At 49.4% G+C, this 20,884-nt stretch overlaps 1 protein-coding gene across 5 annotated transcripts in view; it reads right to left on the bottom strand.

Moving 5' to 3' along the window:
• dapk1 (death-associated protein kinase 1) overlaps positions 1-20,629 on the bottom strand; it is a 64,179-nt gene extending 43,550 nt beyond the window's left edge. Inside the window, exons 1-2 of one of the 5 annotated variants that reach the window (XM_040003661.1) lie at positions 20,450-20,629; positions 19,675-19,859 (exon numbers count right to left, since the gene is read on the bottom strand). In XM_040003661.1, coding sequence (XP_039859595.1) covers positions 19,675-19,736 — 62 coding nt within the window. In that variant the 5' untranslated portion in view covers positions 19,737-19,859; positions 20,450-20,629. The other 4 variants (XM_040003664.1, XM_040003662.1, XM_040003660.1 and 1 more) reach the window with 4 other exon arrangements.
• Positions 20,630-20,884: the final 255 nt, after the last annotated feature.

The raw sequence follows: 20,884 nt of genomic DNA, 5'->3' as shown, positions 1-20,884 counted from the left end.
CATCATCACGCTGTTTAAGAGAAGCACAAAGGGAAACAACTCCACACACAAACCAGCAGCACACTGGAAACTTCTCCACACAATAGAAACCACTTTGTGTGACATTTTGGAAGTGCTCTCATCCTGCCTGACAGGCCTCGCATCAAACAGCGCACGAGGAGCACTGCTGAGTGTTAACGACGAGGCGCCGCGGCTACACCCATCATCAAACACACAGACTGTACGCAAAAGACGGACGCTGCGACCATATTTAGGACTAAATGAGCCGCTAAGGCGAGAAGCTTCACCCAAGAACTGTGCAGATCCAACACAGACGCACATCAACTCATTTCTACGTCATACATGAATAAAATGTTCACGTTTCTCTCAGGAAAGCTGAAGCACAAACTTTTAAATGCTACATTTACAAAAACACAAAGTGGCGAGAGAGAGAATAAAGTCCACGCAACGAGACGACCTGCTGCGATTTCCTGCCAGGAGACACGAGCAGAGGCACTCATGCATTCAGCAGCCATGACCCTTAAAGCAGGGGTGGGGAACTCCAGGCCTCGAGGGCGGGTGTCCTGCAGGTTTTAGAGCTCACCCTGGGTCAACACGCCTGAATCAGATGATTTGTTCGTTCCCAGTCCTCTGAAGAACTACAGGACATGTCGAGGAGGTCATTTAACATTTAAATCAGCTGTGTTGATCGAGGACACCGGCCCTCGAGGCTCAGTGGGGACTAACTCTCCTTTACAGTGCGCCTCTAGAGGCCACTAGAGGAACTGCAGTTTCCCCTCAGTGGTTGCCATCTGAGCGAATATGAATATTTCTGAGCTTCATGATACTGCATCAGCAAGAAACTGATATTTATTAATACTCACACACAAAGTAGCACCTTAAGCATAAAAGCTATCTGCAGGGTGTCGGGTTGCGCACCAACAAAGACCTGCGGTGTGATCTAACAGCAGCTCTGCAGGATTGCTTCATGATGGGAGGGAGCCGAGCTGCAGGCGTATCTCCTCCCAGGTTGGGTAACACGCGGGGCAGACGCAGACTCAGGGAAGCACTGTAATTATAGATGTAGCAACGATAATCATGTGACAGTCAGAACAAAGAGCACGAGCAGGCACCAACCTCAGGTATGCACGAGGAGTTTCCTCCACAGCCACAAACTATCCTCAGGCTTGAAGTTTTCTTCCACTCGCTCCTCACAAAGTAACACAACAACAACAGCGACGTAAAGCTCATTAGCATCAGCGTGTCTGCACTCCACGCATGAATAAATTGTTGCACCTGACAATTAAACTTTCTACGAGGGGGAATTTCATTTGAATACATGAATTATTACTTCCTAATTAATTTAAGGAAGCATGAGCGTGCTCTTTTAGCACACAGAGTGAACTGATCTATGCTGCCATCAAAGCAGAAACTGAACATGTGCACAGTCACAGGGCAACGGCTGTGCTTATAACCTGGAGTCAGAAAGTACTACGACTGCAGGAACTTCCTAAATTAAATCCTAACTAATGAAAGTGTTCACGCTCTCGCGTTCCTGTGCACTTCCTCTGATGTTTCCTCTTTTGTCCTAAAGTGACAAAATTATGTAAGAGCTCGTTGAAACTCTCCTGTGGACACGTGAAAGTTTGCATCACACCTGTCTGCTAAGCTAAGTGGAAATGACAGCGTGGCTAAAAAGGAGCACGAGGTAAACACCGACAGCTCGCCTGTGGGAGTTAAACCCAAACTCTAACTTGTGTGTTTTTCCGCAGCTCTCCCCGTGTATGCAAGCGAGCCCACCCTTTGTTAACAACACCAGCTGCACACACAGACGAGGGGAAAATGGCAGCGGTTCAACTGAACTGTCTTCCCCTGGTGAGGAAAAGCAAACAAACAGGCTTTCCCTGCTAGACTCTGTGTTTAACCCGGAGCTACTTTAACGGAGGTTAAAGGGGCGACTCCCTGCTGCATGATGACAGAGCCCTCGTGTTTACGTTGCTAGCAGAGCCTGGCAGAGTGAGGAAATCCTTCTCATCCTCCAGAGACGTGCAGGGAGAGCGCCGACGTGCACGGATGTTGCAGAGCACAGAGACGGGCAGAAGTAACGAGCAGAGGAAAAACCCTTCCTGGGAATCGCTGACAAACAGAGGCAGGTTTTCAAGAGCGCCTCTCCCCCCTCGGCTCTCTGATAGTCTGCAGGATCAGATTGCTGAGCTCCCTTTGTTGTGCTTGAAGCACAGACAGGGCTTCCCACTTTTGACCTACTTGTTTCACCAAAGCAGCTGGAAGGGAGGGGATGACGGAGAGGAGCTGGTCGGGAAAGTCGACAACAAGTTTGTTTGTGTCTGTCGGAGCTGCCCGGGAGCTCTTTGCATTACTCAACACTGCAGGGAGGTTACCTGTGCTTAGATACGCAGCGTAGCTTTAGGTTGATGCAGCAGGTCAGAGTGACAGGACTATCCCACCCAGGTTCACTACACGCAGTCACGCCTGTGGAACGTACACACGTGGACGATGAACAAGTAACCGATCCTGCGTCTTCCTAGCCGATCACCCTATTAGAGCGCTTCGCTCTCGCTCTGCAGGCCTACTTGTTGTTCCTAGAGTATTTAAAAGTAGAATGGGAGGCAGAGCCTTCAGTTTTCAGGCCCCTCTTCTGTGGAACCAGCTTCCAGTTTGGATTCAGGAGACAGACACTATCTCTACTTTCAAGATTAGGCTTAAAACTTTCCTTTTTGCTAAAGCATATAGTTAGGGCTGGACCAGGTGACCCTGAATCCTCCCTTAGTTATGCTGCAATAGACGTAGGCTGCCGGGGATTCCCATGATGCATTGAGTTTTTCCTTTCCAGTCACCTTTCTCACTCACTATGTGTTAACAGACCTCTCTGCATTGAATCATATCTGTTATTAACCTCTGTCTCTCTTCCACAGCATGTCTTTATCCTGTCTTCCTTCTCTCACCCCAACCAATCACAGCAGATGGCCCCGCCCCTCCCTGAGCCTGGTTCTGCCGGAGGTTTCTTCCTGTTAAAAGGGAGTTTTTCCTTCCCACTGTCGCCAAAGTGCTTGCTCATAGGGGGTCATATGATTGTTGGGTTTTTCTCTGTATCTATGAAGCGCCTTGAGGCGACTTTTGTTGTGATTTGGCGCTATATAAATAAAATTGAATTGAATTGAATTACACAGAGCTCAGTCTGTGAAGAGCATCGGTCCAGCCGAGGGAGCAAAGACAATTTCATTTTGTGTCTGCGGCCTCTCAGCTCCTCCAATAACGTGCTCATTTACCGAGCGCCGCGTCACATACAGGAAGTCTCTCCTGCCTCATGCTACAGCACCGCCGTTTATCTAGTTACAGTTTTACTCATGAAGCTCTTTGCTTGCTCTGTTGTTGCTGTGGAGCTCGCTTCACTGTCATGCTGTCCTTATTTCCTTCAGCTAGTTTCTCAGAGCTTGCATCGAGTCTTTTGGCTGCTGCGACATCATTTTTCCAGCTTTCATATAATAATTTTTCCCAGTGGCGTTAATAATTGCAGCCAACCTGTGGATCAGCAGCTCTTATTACAGCTTTGCCTCGTTACAGAAAGATGTATGAGGAAGCTGAAGAGCGCACAAACAAGCAGCCCTGAGCCGTGGGTGCTCGAGTCCTGAGCGCACACCCGCCGCCGGCGCGATGTTGGATCGACGCGACCTCGATGCTTAGTTAGAGGTCGCTGCTCTTGTCGGGAATTCGGCCTTGTCATGGTGAGGCAGCGCCGGAATGAACAATGTTCAGTGGTAATGAGCAGCAGGAAGGCCTCGTACACACAAGTCAGTGAAGTGGGAGTGGGCAGGGAACGCGCTTCATGATAACAACGCAGCACAACGCAGCAGAGAGGAAGGGCGGCCGGTGCATCTGGGTGAGAACACGCGGCCGCACATGTTTGCTACGTCGCTGTGTTTCGTCTCCTTCTGTTCTTATCTGTAATTGTTGTTACAGCGTGAACTCCCACGGGAACAACGGCCACGCCCGGGAGCAGAAGCAGCTGCTGCTCTTTACAGCACGATGTGCAAACGCACATGAGAGAAGGGAGAAGCTTAAAAGCTCTCAGCGCAGATCCACCCACCTCATGTTGGACCATGTGGGTCCAACATGAGGTCATAAAGCAGGTTTGTGTGTCGGTGACCAAACCAAACCTGCAGGTGCCGATGCATCTGTACAGCTGCATCTGTACAGCTGCAGCACTGCTGCTCCACAAACAGCTCGTCGTTGTAAGAACTGAAGCAGCGAGAGTCACAGAGACGGTCGGAGCTGCAGGACGCTCAGCGAAGCAGCTGCTGGGAAGCTTTGATAACATAAGGTGTCATCATCAGCGTTCAGCTGCTCGAGGAAAAGGAGAAACTACTCAGGACAGTAATGTTTAAGTACAGCCTGATGAAAACAGTTTATTAATTTAACGCCAACGTCGAGACGTCTGCATCAAACCAGAGGAGGCCCTCAGCGACGGTTTAATGGAGCCAAAGCTGAGCAGTGACAGCGAGCTGCTACCACAGACTCACTGTGCTTTTCTTTATGGGCAGTTCAGTTACTTTCATGCCTCCGACTCTGAGGAAGTTCAGCTCTGACACTAATCAGTGAAGTTCTCTTTTACCAGTTAATCAAATATAAACACTTTACTCGCTGTGAAGCAAAAACAAGGTTTAAGAAAGTGTTTCTGCTCATTTCATCACAGCTGCTCAGGTTAAAGCACCAGCAGCAGAGGAAGTACACGATGAAAGCTTCTGGGTTATTCCTGAGGTTCCTGCTGTTTTCACAGAGTCCGAGAATCACGTCGCAGTTGAATATGAAGGAGATGGCCTCTACTCCAGATGCAATCCTCCTCCTGTTGGTGAAGCAGCTGCCACACGGGGCAACAACTCGCTAGCTGTGAATATATGAACCTTTTACCAGCAGCTACTGTCAGGTCAGTGCAGGGAGAGTTAAGGACATGCAGGAATAAGAGGTAAATGCATCAGGAGAGAAAAGAGGGAAGTGAAGAAGGAATAAATCCTGGGAAGTCCCCCAGCAGCCGGAGCACTTCAGCGTCACCTGATCCAGGCCCAACTATAAGCGTTTAAAATGTAAGGTCTTAAAAGCAGAGCAGTCTGTCTGCTGAGTCCAGACTGGATCAGAGTCCACTGGAGAGGAGAAGGACAGCTGAAGACTCATGCAGGCTTCAGTCTGAGTGACAACATGATATTATCCCAACATCGCTGTGCAAGAAGCTGCAGGATGACAATAAAAAGCTCTGAGTCTCTAATTATGAGGTCCCTAACATGTGTTTGCATCTCCACAGGTGAACGTTCAGGTGTGGAAACTGATCTGTGACGATGTGATCAGCAGGTCAGAAACACACTGAGGCAGATCTGCATCAGCGCAGTTTTCTGATTGACATCGAACCTCAAATCACATGAACATTAAAACTACGCAGGCCTCATAAACACCACAGGATTATTTTAGCAGCACAGGGTTGTGTTGGAAAGGAGCCTCCTCAGTGAGAACGAAGTGATAACAAGCTCACGGAAGTTCATGTTGTCAACGCAGGGTGTCTGGCACAGCTCGGGCTGATGGCACGCACGCACGCACGCACGCACGCACGCACGCACGCACACACGCACACACGCACACACGCACACACGCACACACGCACACACGCACACACACACACACACACTGTTCTCTGCTGGACAGCTGACTGTAACACGATCCTGCTGGCTTTCTGTTCTCAGAGATGAGAACAAATCTCGGTGTTATCTTCATACATCTACATCTTTACTCCACATCATCAGGCTTTGTCCAAGCAGACACTTGTGTTTGTGTGGACGCCATTAGGTTCTGCAGAATAACCCGATGTGTAAGTAATTCCGTGGCTGTCTGGGCTTGAAAAGGAAAGTAAGATGCTCAGCCTCCTAATCTTTGGCCCCAATCCAGCCATAATCCAGCCATACATCACAGCCAGGCTTGTGGGAGCAGAATTCAACGTATAAAGACATTTTAAGCCCTCAGTATAAACATACAGGGTAAAATAAAAGCCCTTCCTGCAGCAGAGCGTCTGCACTGTGCAACGTGTTAACGCATCCTTTCCCCTGCTGTTACAGCACAGCTGCTAACAGGCAATCATCCCAACCCACCACCTCATGCATCTCCAGCAGCTGGCTGACCAGGTCGCATTACTCAGCTGCCCTCCCCCCACACTGAACAGATCCCAGCTGTTTGGACTGCAGTCAGTTAAGGTGGCAATGCTCTGAAAAGCTGCTGATAGTGGGAGAAGCCCCCCCCAGAACCTGCAGGAGATGGGGACTGGTCCTCGATGCTGGGACTGAAGAAGACCAACGGGCTGCTGCTGGTTCAGGATGGTGGAGTTGGACTCGGTCCACAGGATAAGAAACCAAAAGGCTGCTCTGCCTCCTCTCCCACCAACACTGCTCTGATAAACACTGAGAGTCTCGCTTCATTTGCCAAATAAATGATAGTTATAAGCAGCTTTTAATGCACAGACTGTGTTATTTAATCACTAACGACAGCATTGAACACGAGCTCAAACTAAGTGCGCATAAATAAACTCAAGCTTCAAAGATCACGTCTTCGTAACACAAACACAACGACGAGGTTTCTCTGAGACTTTAAACACAGAAGGACAAAGACCAGCGCGCTGTCCAACACTACACTGCACCTCTCCGTCACTACTGCGAGCCAGCTATTGATTGGCTCTGTGCACTACTACTGTGAAATCGGAGAGGGTGCTGAAAAGCTGAAAAGTGTTAAGCACAATGGCGGGCAGGCTGGGAGAGCTTCGGGAAGGCGCCCACGAGGCTTCTCTGTCACATGTGACGCGGGCGCACTCGGACCGACGGAGGACGACACATTCAGTGAGTGGGAAACAACGAGTGCGATCTCACCTCCCGCTCGCCGTCCTTCGCTGCAAACCCCACAGCAAACTTTGCTTTGTTGCTTTTTTCTCCATGTTGTTCATTTTTGTGCAGACTGCTCTGTTACGAGCAAGTCACAGCCCGAAGCCATAATATTTAAATGAACCTCCCAAAGCTGTTTTGGGTGATTGTGCTCGTCTCAACTTCATCGTCCACTGATGGAGACGTTCACTGAAAGAGATCCGAGGCCATTAAACGCAGGTCTACGTTTCAGGTTTGATAATGGAGGCGTCTAATAAAAGGGAGCCGCTGTAACCTGGCACGAGGCTCGCTGCCCGTCAGCTCTGTGACAAAGCGGCTTTTATGCTGCCCGATCATTGGCTGATGGGATCGTTCATCAGCGAGGCCTGCCAGGGAGAGATAAAGCGAGGCGTGCTCGTCAAACCCTGGATAGGTGCGTGACCTGCACACTTTACATTTAACCTGATCCATTACAGCGCCCGGCAGCAGTTAAGACTCAAGTGTTGCTCTGCAGGTCGCGTTCAGTCCAGCATCTACGGTGAGCGGAATAAACACAGTTTTATAGTTGATGTGTCCGCCCCGCTCAGACAGGCTTCCCCTCCTCCTAATGTAGGACAGCAGCGTCGTCCTGTCATCGCCCTGCATGAAGGCTGTGGTCACATGAACAGTCATGACAGGACATCAGACCCTGTGCTGCGAGGAGTTAGTCTGAGCGCTCTGGGAGACGTGCTTTCATAGAAGTGCATGCCCTCTAATGTAGAATGGAACAGACTAGATCAGTATAGAATAGAATAGTAAAGAGTAGAGCAGAATAGCTCTTTCCTGTCACTGTACCTGCACAGCAAAAGTAAAGAAAATCTGAAAGTAAAAAGAAAAAACAGAGAAAATAGTGAAACTTGAGTTCAGTGCCGTGGACAAGTCTAAGCACGTCTTTACCAGACGCTCGTGCAGGTTTAAGATTCGTGTGAAACTGTTAATCACACGATTTGATAACAAAACATATCTTAAACGCAGGCCATGCACAAACCGTCAGATCGATCTGCCGAGCGGCTAATATTAGCCGCGCTCGCACCGGCAGCCTGGGCTTCCTGCAGCTAGCACCCACACGCCTGCACTGACTGTGGCTCCATGACAGTTTATGCCATCCACGTCCACGTGCTCGTTTCCTGCCTCATAGTGCTGCAGGAGCACGCCGCTTCATTTACCTCTCACCTCGCAGGTTTTCAGACAGGTGCTGCTGTCAGTCAGAGCTGCAGCAGAACCGACATTTAAAAATGAAATCATGTGTTTAGCTGCCAGTATTTATGATGTAAACCAGTGCAGCCATCTTTAAACGTCAGGTTGACCAGTTACGAGCATCAGCAGTTCTATGCCGTCTCCGTGGACAGCGGCGGTTAGCTGTGAATGCATCCAGTGTGACAACTGTGTGCGTATACGACTCGAGCTGACAGCAGAAGAAGCTGTTCTGCTGCAGGAGGGTTTCTGCAAAGACCTGACGTGAATACCTGAAACTGCGGAGGGTTAGTAGCCCGCACTGTTTCCTGATGTTGACAGCTTTGGTCTTAGATGACATGAAATTGTTATTTTTTGCTTGGTACACTAATGCGTCATCTTCACCTTCTGTCTGTGTGCAGTTTCCAAGCGAGGACCCCGTCTGTGCGAATGCTCATCGTACAGTACGGCTACAAAAACACTGCTGTGTAAAAGTTTGTTCGTGTAATGTGAAATATATGACTGTGCCATCCTTTAATCAGCACTAACACACCGCGGCCAGCAGCTCCATCAGATGTTCAGCAGGTTTCTGGCTCACCTTCCAGGTAACGACCTCGACGCACTGAGTGGTTCGCTGCTCGCTGTCAAAGCTTCACACTGACGGACGCTCGGGGTGCTGAGCGACGGCGCATTTTGCTTTTAAAATCAGAGATGAATATTTGATGGGGATACAAATGGCTGCATCGGTGCCAAACTGCTGCACAGTGAGAGGAAACCAGCAGCGCATCAGTGGAGACCAGCTCAGACTTAATCAGATCCCCCAGGAAGGTCTCCACAAAGGTTTGAACGCCTTCAAACACGACGACAAGAACATTTTCTCCAGCAACAAACCCCTGAAAGACTCTGTGTCGTTTTTATTTCATCATATAAAGAGAAGGGAACTAACCGCCTTCGTTTTGGGCGATGCATCCCTTTAAACGTGCCTGCTCACTTCAATTAAAGCTTCTCTACTTAATTAAACTGTCTCTGGCTCACGGGGGATGGATGCAGTCCCAGCGCTCTGCAGGCCAGCCTGCGTCCACATTCACAACATCAGCCTGTTCCTGCTCAGCTCTCCACACTTCCTCTGCATCGTCGGCTGCAAACACGCTGAAGGAAATAATAAGTAGAGACGACAACGCACAGAAACAGTGAAGTGAAACCACAGACTGCTGACAGATGATAATCAGTTGCTGCCCCTCCCAATCTGAACCTCAGTGCCGCTCTCGTCGTCAGCTGATTTTACAGTAAGAGCAGCTGAAACGTTACAGTCACAACCGTCAAAGGGTTTTTCTCAGCGACACACGGCTGCTGGTTCTCCTTTACACTGAACTCATCTTTACATTAAAGCAGGCGTCCAGAGAGCAGCAACACACAAAAACTACAAGTTTTGCATAAACAGTGTGTACGTGGCATCGTTATAGTTTGTACTTAATTTAATTTAATAAGCCAGCCTTGATGCAGATGCTACATCTCTGAATAATCAGCAGTTTTACACTTTTGTTGGTGAGTTCGCAGCTTCACGTTATTTCTGTGGCTGTGCAGCTTCAGCGCTGATCATCTGATGCTGCCTGGTTTTTAAAACTGCTGTTAGTACGAGAGAATCAGGCCTGTGAGTGGAAGACTACACATTTCCACATACAATGAAACATACACTCCTGAATGTATCTGACTGGCTCTGCTTGCAAAGGTCACGGGTGTGCCGTGGCACATTCATCACACCAACACGATGCAGGAGCCGCAGGTTATCCTCCTTATAGACACGAGGGTAAAACAATCAGAGGCCAGTCGCTCTTTTTCACTCCGGTTCTGTTTCCACGGGCGGCTGAGTCTCAGCAGAAACACAAGAGATCAGACTGTAACTGCAGCACCTCTGCAGCTCAGAGGAGTCAGAGGACAAAGCGTCTGCAGCGGCGCAGCGGCCGCAGGCTCCGAGGCGTCAGCCTGAAGACTCCCGGCGAGGCCAGGCTTTTCATTAGCACGGAGCCAAGTGTGGGAGGCCGGCGTGGAGTGCTCCCGGCCCACTCTGCGGTAGTGTGGGCCACAAACTGCACCGGCAGAAAAAACATTACGCAACCGCCGCGCCATTGTGTACGGCGGAAGGGTAACCACGGCAACAGGGCCGAGAGACTGAGGAACCGCGCTGGTTGGAGGAAGGAAGAGTGCGGTATAATCCTGGGTGGGTGTAAACAGCGCGTGTGCGAGTGTTTGTGTTCAGATAAGGATTTTATCAGCAGTGTTTCTGACACCGGTGAAAGTTATTAAACGTCATTAACGCCCTGAGAGGCCGCACCATCGCTCCCCTCGGCTTTAAAGGCTCCACAGACATTAAAAACCAGTTCCAACGATCTTATAATAAGACTGTAAGAAGGAGCGCTGATACTGTGGACATGACCCAGCCTTACCGTGGTTATCTCCCCGCGTGGTTAGTCTGTTATGCAAAGGTGCCCGCTGAGCCTCAGCGAAGCATCCAGAAGCTGTTCAGCTGAATCAGTGATGAAACGATCGGCCTGATGTTTGACATCATGTTTCCAACAAACAGACTCCACCTGAGCAACACACCTGGATGTAACATGACCCACTTTAGCATTTCTAAAACAAAATGTTATTTGTCTGCGGTCAGTATGAAAGCTCTTATTCTGAAAGTGCACCCGCTCGTGGCTGCGTCACCGAGGCGAGACAAGCGGCTGCAGCAGAGACGCAGCTGATTGCAATACTTCATCATTTATATGTCACAACACACTCGGGGACTTAAATATTTGCAGGAGAGCACAAAACAGCATTGTGTAGCAGGTGTTGCACACCTGTATGTGTGTGTGTGTGTACGGGCCATGCCACCTCTCCATCAGCACACACACAAACTCGTTTTCAAACTCAGTGAGGACATCTCATTGACACAAGGCTTTCTCTGGCCCCGTACCATCAAAAATCACATTCTGAGTCTCATAAAGGCCTTTAAACGTCCAATTTTGTACTTCAAAGATATGAACACACACAGAAGATCAGTGAGGGCTTTTAAAGTGACTACATTGGCCTGGTGGTGAGCACTTTTGCCTAACAGATAAAAGATCGGTGGTTCGAGACCAGGAGCAGACTCAAATCCCTGTGAGCGTTCACATTACGACTGCTAACTTTCTGCTCAACAGCCTGTTTCCTCCGCTCAGCTGTTTCCCAGCCTGGCAGCCAGGTGTGACTCAGGGGGGAGGAGTCTCATTCAGACACAACTGCAGGTTCAAGGAACTAATAATGTCTCCTCTGATGGAGAGATAAGTGACAGAAAGCTAAATGAGAGGCAGGCAGTGTTTGCCCTCGTCTGCAGCCGGAGTGAAAGGACATTCAAGTGTGGCAGGAATGTCAGTCACCTCCCCCAGGCCCAAGCTTTCCACGGCACAAACAATGGAGACATTGTGCTTAAAGGTAAAGAGGAGAGGTGAAAGGTTTCCTTTGCCATCTTCACACTTGTTACGACCAACAGCCTCCAGGACCTTCAAAGATTTCAGACGCTGCAGAGACACAATAACAGACTCCTGCTCTGATCCAGCTGTAACTCTGAGAGGACCGAATGCCAGCAAGCAGAGATAATCATCCTGGAAGAATCCTCGCAGCCACACTGATGTGTACACACACCCAGAGATAAAACCAACAATGTGAAACAGTGGAAAGAGCTGATGAACTGTGAAGTTCTCAGAACAATAAATCATCATGAAGACATGAAGGTTTCTTTCCCCCAAAGCACCGATGTTAGTGGTCGAACAGGCGCACACATCTCAAACTGGTCACCAGCATCAGTCCTGTTATTAACCTCTGTCTCTCTTCCACAGCATGTCTTTATCCTGTCTTCCTTCTCTCACCCCAACCAATCACAGATGGCCCCGCCCCTCCCTGAGCCTGGTTCTTCCTGTTAAAGGGAGTTTTTCCTTCCTACTGTCACCAAAGTGCTGCTCATGTTTTTCTCTGTACTTATTATTGTAGGGTCGACCTTACAATATAAAGCACCCTGAGGCTGTTGTGATTTGGTGCTGTGTAAATAAATTGAATTCATAACTAATCAAACATGTTTAATGTTTACAGAAATATGAACGTTTAAGCCCACATTGTACACTCGACACGTGACTTCATCTGCAGGCTGTAAACACCGACGAGTCGCTGGAACAGACGCGTCCGCTCGGCTCGATCGTCACGTCTGATGGTCTGACGATCACGACGCGTCTGTGGGGCTGCTGGTGCGTTTATAGGCTGAGTATGAGCGAAAGCTTCTGGTACTAAGAATCAAAAATGCTCATTTGTTCAGCGTGTTAGAGACGTGTGTTTACAGAGGCGATGAGTTACCCGTCTGCTGTGGGTACTAATGCGCTGCATTTGTTAAAGGAAAACACGACAAACTTTATTTAGCACTGTGTGTAAATTAAGGGAAGTCCTGCACAGTCCACCGAGGAGACGGCAGCAGGAGGAGGGCTTTCTCTCTGCTGCTTTTTCCAACAGGGCCCCGCATGTCTGACGAAACTGACATTCAGCAAGTTTCGAGCCGGTTAACTCCGCCGTGACTCAGGGGAAATCAGCAGGCGCAGACTGGTTTTGTAGGTTGAGCAGAGACGCTCTGAGCTGATGTGACCTCACCTCCGACTTTGTCAGCATTAATTAAAAGTTCATTTTGAAAGCTCCTGCTCGTTTCCCTCCTCATCTCACGAGTCCAACTAAAAACACGCAGCTGAAAACGTCTGTCAGGAGGATCTGTGAAGGTCAACAGAAGAATCCTGTTAATGTGAGGAACAAGAACGCAACTCGGACCAAATAACTGACAGAGAGCGAGGCTGCATGTTCTCTGATCAACACTGAGGTTTGACATGTAGTCATGTGACATCACATCAGCGCCGCAGCCCAAACGAGGCTTTACCTAAAACACTGTTTACAATAGTTATACTTTAAGCCCTCAGAATATTTTTCCAACAGTGACACTTAATCCGCTCAAGGATTAATCAGATTTTACTCGTAGTGTTTCAAACGATCCTTCATGTAAGCCCACACAGGACGCAGAGACGAGTTCAGCTGTGCTGGACGTGTAGTTGAGTCCAAATGAGCATCTTTCTGGGCTCACAGGTTCAGCCGTCCGTGAAGGTTTCTTTGCATCAACCCAACGTTGGTGTGATTGTTTGTTTGTACCCACTCGGGTTTGTCTGCTCTCTGCACACCGACCCGATACTGAACAATGCATCTGCAGACCTCTGTGGTCTGGTGCTGCTTTCATCGCAGCCTTTGATTGGCCCTCACTGTCACGAGTGGGCGAGCATGTGTGAAAAGAAGACGGATATTCCAAGGAACGAGACGAGGAGTACGCAGCGATATCAGTTCAAGAGAACGTGAAACAAAAGCTTCCAAGTGCACGTTTTCATTAGTTCAGAAGGCTGCGTGCAGTTTGTCTAAGTGCAGTCGTCAGAGTCGTTCCCGTTCACAGCAGGAGGAAACCCTGCGTGAGAGTTTAAGCTTGGAAGGTTGCAGAAGACGAGAGACAGAAACGGGAGAAGTTGTCTTCCTCCACCGTTTACCACCCCTCGGTTTCCACGCTCCACCGCCTGCACGTCTCCCCTAATTGACCGCAGAGGGTTGTAGCTCGTCCCACGTGCGCTCCAACACACACTCAGCTTCACGCACAGCGCCGCTCCCTGCCATTCACCCGCTACCACAGCAGGCAGGAATCCCATCATCCCGCCCTGACTGCAGAGATTAATTGAAAATAACTCATTACGCTCGGCGAGGATAATCCAAGTGAGTCCGATTTCAATGTGAGTCTAAGTGCAGCAATAACAGACTAAAGTCAGCCTCAGAGTCCTGATCAACTCTTCTCACAGCTGACTCGTCTTGTTTACGTTTTCCCACCTCGTCTGTCTTTAATGATAATCTCGAGGCCGCAGGAACATTAGATGCTCCTCTGACTCACGTACTTATTACTCCTGCTAATGTTGGCAGGCTGAAGCTCAGGGTGTGCGTGCACTCAATGACTGAATGTAAATACATACAGCGAAGCAGCAGATACACAAACCAGAGTCGGATGTTTTCCTCTGATCAGGATTTATGACCAGCATCTACATGACTCCCAGTTTGGCCCTTTGACCCAGTTATTGAGGCTTGGTTTCCAGTTACCACCAATCTTCTGATGAGCTGGAACATATGGACTGAAACGTGGTTATTTTGCCTCCTCACATGTCAGGATCAGAGGCGGCTGACTGCTCGGCCTCTGCTGCAGCGTAAAGCTTCCTCAACAGATCGACTAACAGCTCGTCCAACCTGCCCGACGCCGAGCACCGAGCACGGGGATAAAAGCAGCGCACACGGTCCTGAAATGGTTTTAAAAGAGTCCTTTTAAATCACTCTAAAGATTTGTTTTATTACACAATGAACTAATATAACAACAACTTTTAAAATTGCATTAATTCTATTAATATTTCTATATTTTACTCATTTAATGATCCAGGGATACGTCAATAATAAAAGATGATCAGAAAACCCCCTCAAATCTCGGAGGATTAATGGCTGTATCCCACAGCAGCCTCTCAGTGATCTGTCACACGTACTAACATCACGATCAGAGAAACGTGCAGTTGGACAGATGATGCTAAATGTGGGCAACGAAGAAACGCTGAAAGGATTTCTCACTCAGACTGAGGCTGAACTCTGTCAGCATGAGATCAGCTGTAAGTCACTTCTTACACAGAGCCTCTGAATACTCAGCGAGGACTAAGAGAACACGCTCGTCGTGCTGTTATCCTGATAGCTCGTCTGTGGCCAGTTTGGACAAACTGCAAACAGAGCAGCTCAGTGCGGCTCGAAAAACTTTTCTATCTGGCTTCACTGAGCGCGTGCATCTTTATGACGAATCAAAGATGTGGAGGATGCCGAGTCCTCTGACTTTGGTGTGGCGGTCAGGTGAAAGGTCAGATACATAGATGTGACAGCGAGATGCGTCCAGGCAGCGACCACAGTTCAGAGAGACGACACAGACACGCAGCTTCCAGCGAGGCTTCCAGCGAGGCTTCCAAAATGCAAATGATGAGATCGCACAGCAATAAAAAAAACAAAGTGCAGACGATACAACAGCATCAGTGAGCAGTGCTGCCTCTCTCTGCCTTCATGCAGCGGCTGTCTGTGATGGAGCTTTGACGGGCGGTGCTCTCGTCTTTGTTCACACCCACAGTCACTGACGGATTTAATGAAGAGCAGGCGTCAGCAGACGAGCGGCCCTGTGCTCATTTTTAAAAGTCCTCCACTTTTTATAAACCTGTTGTGTTGGACAGTCACACCAAAGCATGCGACGACCACACTGCAGCTAATGTGCTGCTGCAGCACAGCGGCGCAGTGGTCCTGATAGGACCGCACTGCCGCTCCCTGGGATCCAGGGGGAGGACGGGGGGGAGGGTGGCTGAGTGACAGGCTTCATCAAGGCCACTCCTGCTTCCCAGACTGCCCCTCCACCCAACAGAATAACCAAGGGTGGTGGTGGGGGGTAAATGTAGGTCAGTAGCTGGTTGGGGCCGATTCCTGCTGCTGACTGTCTGGAGCAGATTTACTGTCAGTGTCCTCCATAAACAATAAAGAAAGAAATGAAGCAAAGATTTGTTCAGGGAAAACGTTTTGAAATGCTATCAGCTTTGACTCCAGGACACAGGATCCTGGGTGGATTCTTCAAATAATCCTGTTTTGTGTTCACAGCGATTCGTCTTTGGGGAGTTTTTCCTGATGAAGCCCAAACGCAGCCTCAGCTCAAAGCTTCTACCTTCATTTGCATTGCAGAATCTTTTTAGAGCTACAGCCTCCCCCCCTCCTCTACACACAGAGACACACACACACATGCACACGCACACACACAGACACAGACACACACACACACACACACACACACACACACACACACACAAAATAGGAGGGCCACAGCGGTCAGATTGATGCAGACTAACGATGGAGCCACAGCAGAGCCCTGCAAAAATATGCAAAGTGTCAAACTGCCACGTGGACCCGATGAAAAGCACACAGCAAATGGATTCCACAGTGGGAGTGGGCTCGTGTCATTTTTCTCCCTCAATCAGGAAAGAAAGGCTGAGTCAGCGTATCTCTGAACACGTGACAGCTCTGAACCTCCCACAGCAAAAGAAATAAATGAATCCAAAAAATAAGGAAAGCAGAACTGGACTCACATGACCGGAGTGCAAGCTGCGCCCGTTTCTTCACGCAGGCCTGCTGCATGCAGCATGACCGCATGCTCTGCTCAGACCTACAGAGGTTTACTGTTATTCTAGAGCAGTACTGGCATCCACTCAGAGATCAGATATCAGCCGGCCGGCACTGACGGTGATTTCCCATCTGTCTCTGGAGTCGTGCATCATCTCCAGCTTTCTCCCTGAGCTGCATTTCATTCAGCTGCCTCTCCAGCGGGTCTCACCCTGCAGTTGGAGCCTTCTACTTTGGAGATTTCTAACAAGCACCTGCAGCAGGTGGATAACTGGTTAAAGTCCTGCTGCACTGGGCTCACTGAGGACCAGTCCAAGGAGGTGCAGCTGAAGTCCATCGACGAGGCGAGGAACTCCCTGCATGGACAGCTGATTGTATTATGTGTCATAAAGCACCTGCTAACTGAGGCCTCTGCAGAGGAGCACCACACAAACACCGTTGCTTAATCATTTAATTAAGGAAACACACGCGCCGGCTGTCACGCACGACCCATAATGCACTGCAGAGGCACCGATAATGGAAGCAATTACAGCTTTTTCTATTTCTGCTGATCTAACTGGAGGAACTAAAAGGTTTGATGGGGTAAAAAAGCCCTGCAGCGACAGAAGCTCTGAGCCTGAATGCTTGTGTCTGTGCAGTCTAACACACACACACACACACACACACACACACACACACACACACACACACACACACACACCACCATTAAAGCACTGCAGCGGTGCTTCACCCGACACCTGAGCATCACAGTGAGGAGGCGTCAAACAACAGACCCTTTGAGATGCTGGCAAACTACGACGTCTTCAACAATCTGAGGCGTGAAGTGAGACTTTTCTGTGAAGCAGTTACAGAGACCAGCTGAGCACAGATGTGGTCAACGTCTGTCAGGAGGCCTTTAAACTAAACCCAGCCGGGCTCCACGCTGCAGGGATGAGTTTGATGCACTTGTGCAGACACATCACACTTTTTAAAGCGCAGCTCTGCAAGCAACAACTTGATGCTTTGCCCGGATCTTCAACGGCTGACCTGCAGTTTCACAATCGTTTCTCTGACTGACACTTTATTAGGCGCGTCTAATATTTCCAGTTTTCCAGGTTTTGTTCTGGAAGGCTCGGAAAACTGGGCGAGCAATGGCACCCCGATCACAGAGGTGATAAAAATCAAGATGAGGCAGCGATTCTGAGCAGAGCTTCAGCAATAATGCAACATTCATAGACAGCATTATATAAGACCGCGCTGCTAACATGTATGCTTTGGCTTTGTTCCTGCGTGCTCGCTGCGCGTAGATGCTCATGCATGATGCTCGGCTTCACCGGGCATCAGTCCTCCATGCATAAGCAGGCAGTGTCGGTGTCAGTGACAGGATAGACTCACTGCTTGGGTGAATTCCCATTTTCCCATTTTGCCAAACCGAATGGGCCTTAATCCAAGTGCAGCCAGCAGCAGGCCTGGAGTACAGTCGGATCAAAAGCCCTCAGTCTGCAGGCATGTTGGGCTTTACAGTGAAAGACTCAGCAGCTTTCATCATTAACAGACTCTGGTTTATGCTAAAGTTCATCCAATACTAACACAAATATATAACGACTGCACAGTCACTGTAGGTTCTGCATTTTCATCCAGAACCTCTGATTTCTTCTTCCTGTGCAGCTCGTCTGTTTGTACAGTACAAGTGCTCCAATTCAGACACAGCGAGCTTAGCTGCACAGAAATGTCTCCGTTTGCCTCGTTTCAATGCACGTGGGCTGCTAATGCAGAGGTGTCAGGCCCAGTTTGGGAGTGATCAGTGCACCCGTCTTACATAAGACCACCTGTGTGCAGCATCTATGGGAAAGATCTGCTCATTAAAACGTGACGCAGCAGCAAGGAGACGCCTGAGGACGCTGCAGGACGTCACCGGACTCAGATACGTCAGATTCTGAGTGACTGATGAGAGAAGTAACACAAGCCTCACCCATAAGAGACGCAGCAGAAACAAGAACAAGTCTAGTTCCAGCTGCACACATGGTGCATGCCTCTTTGTGTGCAAAATAAGTTTCCCACAGACACGTTCATTTCTGAGTCCTTGCTGCTGGAGCGCTCTCCAGCAAACAGCATGCATGAATGACAGGAGCAAATATTTTCTATCCCAACACTGCAGATGTTGGAATATTTAGGATGATTTAATAATGATGGCGGGTGACGTGATATCAGCTCCCTGTTCTCCCTCAACAGAGAGCGGATCCCGGCGTTGGAGCAACAGCCAATCGAGACGATCACGCTGGCGTAGCCATCTACTTTACCTCAGCCAGAAACTCAATCCCATCACACACAGCTCCCCGATCGTCTCTGTTGCTACAGCAGCTGCAGCCGCGCAGGCTTTCCTCAGAGAGGAAGGTGAACACGACACACAATCAGCAACGCCGCAAAGGCCGAGGAGCAGAAAACAGCTGGCTGATTATTACCAACGTTTCATAACCACAAACTCAGAGACCCACTTCCACAGCTGTGACTCTCACATCTGGGAGCTGGAACGCATCATTTCTGCCTTTATTATTACGTAATGACATTTTTTTTTACCGAATCAGCAATAAAGTCACAGTGAAAACAGGAAAATCTGCTTTCACTTAAACTAACTTATGATTAAAAAACAACATTTGTGAAGCTGTTCAATTAACCAAAACCTGGATTTGGTTACAATGAAGGGTTAAGAACATCATCCAGATCAACTCTGTGCTGCTGCTGCACATCCTTGCTCTTCTCTAACCGCCCAAACAAACTCACTCCCTGACTGGTTTTGTCAGCTCAGCTCGAGCAAAGATGACGGCACGAGAGATTTTCGATGAGGAAGGTAAAGCCAGGTCGGCAGTTTGCTCCAGTCAACAAACACGTTATGTTTGGAATCATCTGCCACATTCGAGTCGCCCTGCAAACCAAACTCAGGTCCAGCTCTGCCACAGTGCTTCATACACAGTCGGCTCCTTCACCCTGATCATCAGCATCCACCTCTGACCGATCACACACGGAGTGACAGCCAGGATGGACACCTGCTCCCTGCAAAGATCTACATCAGCCTCCTGCAAGAAAGCCCAGGAAGACACAGCAACTCTTCATCACTGACGACACTGCATTAAAGACTGTATTAATCACAGCTTATCACACTCACTCACTCACAGTGGGGGGTTCAGACACGCGTGGACCACAGCTCTGCACAGATGGGCTAAATAAACTTTGAAGCATTTATTATCTTAATGAAAAACAGGTCTTTTCCCAGCATCCCCGCCCCGGCACAGAAAGGGGAAGTTGATGCGCATTAGAAATAAGCTCGGTGTGGACTCACCTCCCCAGCTCGTCCCCGATGTCATAAAATTCCTCCACATTTTCCGGGTTGAAAACAGTCATGTTGTCCAGGCACTTCTTCCCCGACCACAGGCGCGTCACACCGGCTCTTCACAGCCACACCATCCCTACCAGCAGCCTCCGGTCTGGGCAGGGTAACGGCCACCGATCCTCCTCATGCTCGGGCTTCCACACGGAGATCAACAGGAGGGCAGAAGAAACGAGAGCATTAGATTATGAAACCGTGCAGCTGCGGGGGAAGGTGGGCGTGCGGTCAACAAAAGGAGCCCCAAGTGACGGAGCGGTGAACCTGCAGCCCCGGCGACGTCACGACCCCCGGAGCTGACCTGCCGCTCTGCCCCCGGACTCCCGGCGCAGTTATCTGGCTGCCAGTTTTAAGATAATAATAATAACGCATGCGTGTGTGTGTCGCCACAGGCCGGAGAGGAATGCAAATAACCCCCGTGTGGACGCTTGGTGTAGCCATGGGAAACACGCTAACCTCCTGCTTTCAGCCCGGGGAGGAAAATGACTGCTGAGCAAAGTCAGAATAACGAGCCGCACAGGTGTCGGACCCGGTTTAACCGTGCGTGCCAAAGTGCCCCCCCCAAAAAAACAACTACTTTAACCACCAGACCCCTCAGCTCCCCCCGCAGTAACAGCACGGCTCGCCCCGGTAACGTTTTATTCCTCCGGAGTCTGAGACATGAACCTTAGCTGGAAAGATTTCTCACCGGGAAACGGGGGGTTTCCAGATTACTCCGTGGAGGTCTTACCGTGTGCCGGTGGGGGTCCCGCTGCCTGACGAAGCCGAGATTTCATGCGGTTAGTGGGAGGCTGTGATCCAGGTTCGGCTCACGGAAGACAAAATGCTGCTTTGAACGGGAGAAATCAACGTTAACAATGTGAGGCAGGCTGGTCCTGGTGCTGCGTTCACGGGCTGGGGTTAAATAGGAGATCGGAGACTTGGAGCGACCGGAGGACACGCTGTGTGTATTTCACGTGTTACCGTTAAACGAACAACGATCAGGTCAACAGATCGAAGGATAAATCTAAACAGTGATTTTACTAAACGTCACTATAATCGGCGGGTGTTTGTCATCCGAATTTTTAGTAAAACGAAGCTGAGATGTCCGAGTTTCTACGTGTCGTGAAGGCAGCGTGGGTGTGTGAGCTCCTTCAGTCGCAGGAGGGCAGCAAACCTCCACTTT

The sequence above is a fragment of the Simochromis diagramma genome, unplaced genomic scaffold, assembly GCF_900408965.1.
Source record: "Simochromis diagramma unplaced genomic scaffold, fSimDia1.1 OVJJ01000583.1, whole genome shotgun sequence".
Lineage (NCBI taxonomy): Eukaryota > Metazoa > Chordata > Actinopteri > Cichliformes > Cichlidae > Simochromis > Simochromis diagramma.
The sequence above is the reverse complement of the archived record's forward strand: the minus strand, read 5'-3'. Positions and strand labels throughout refer to the sequence as shown.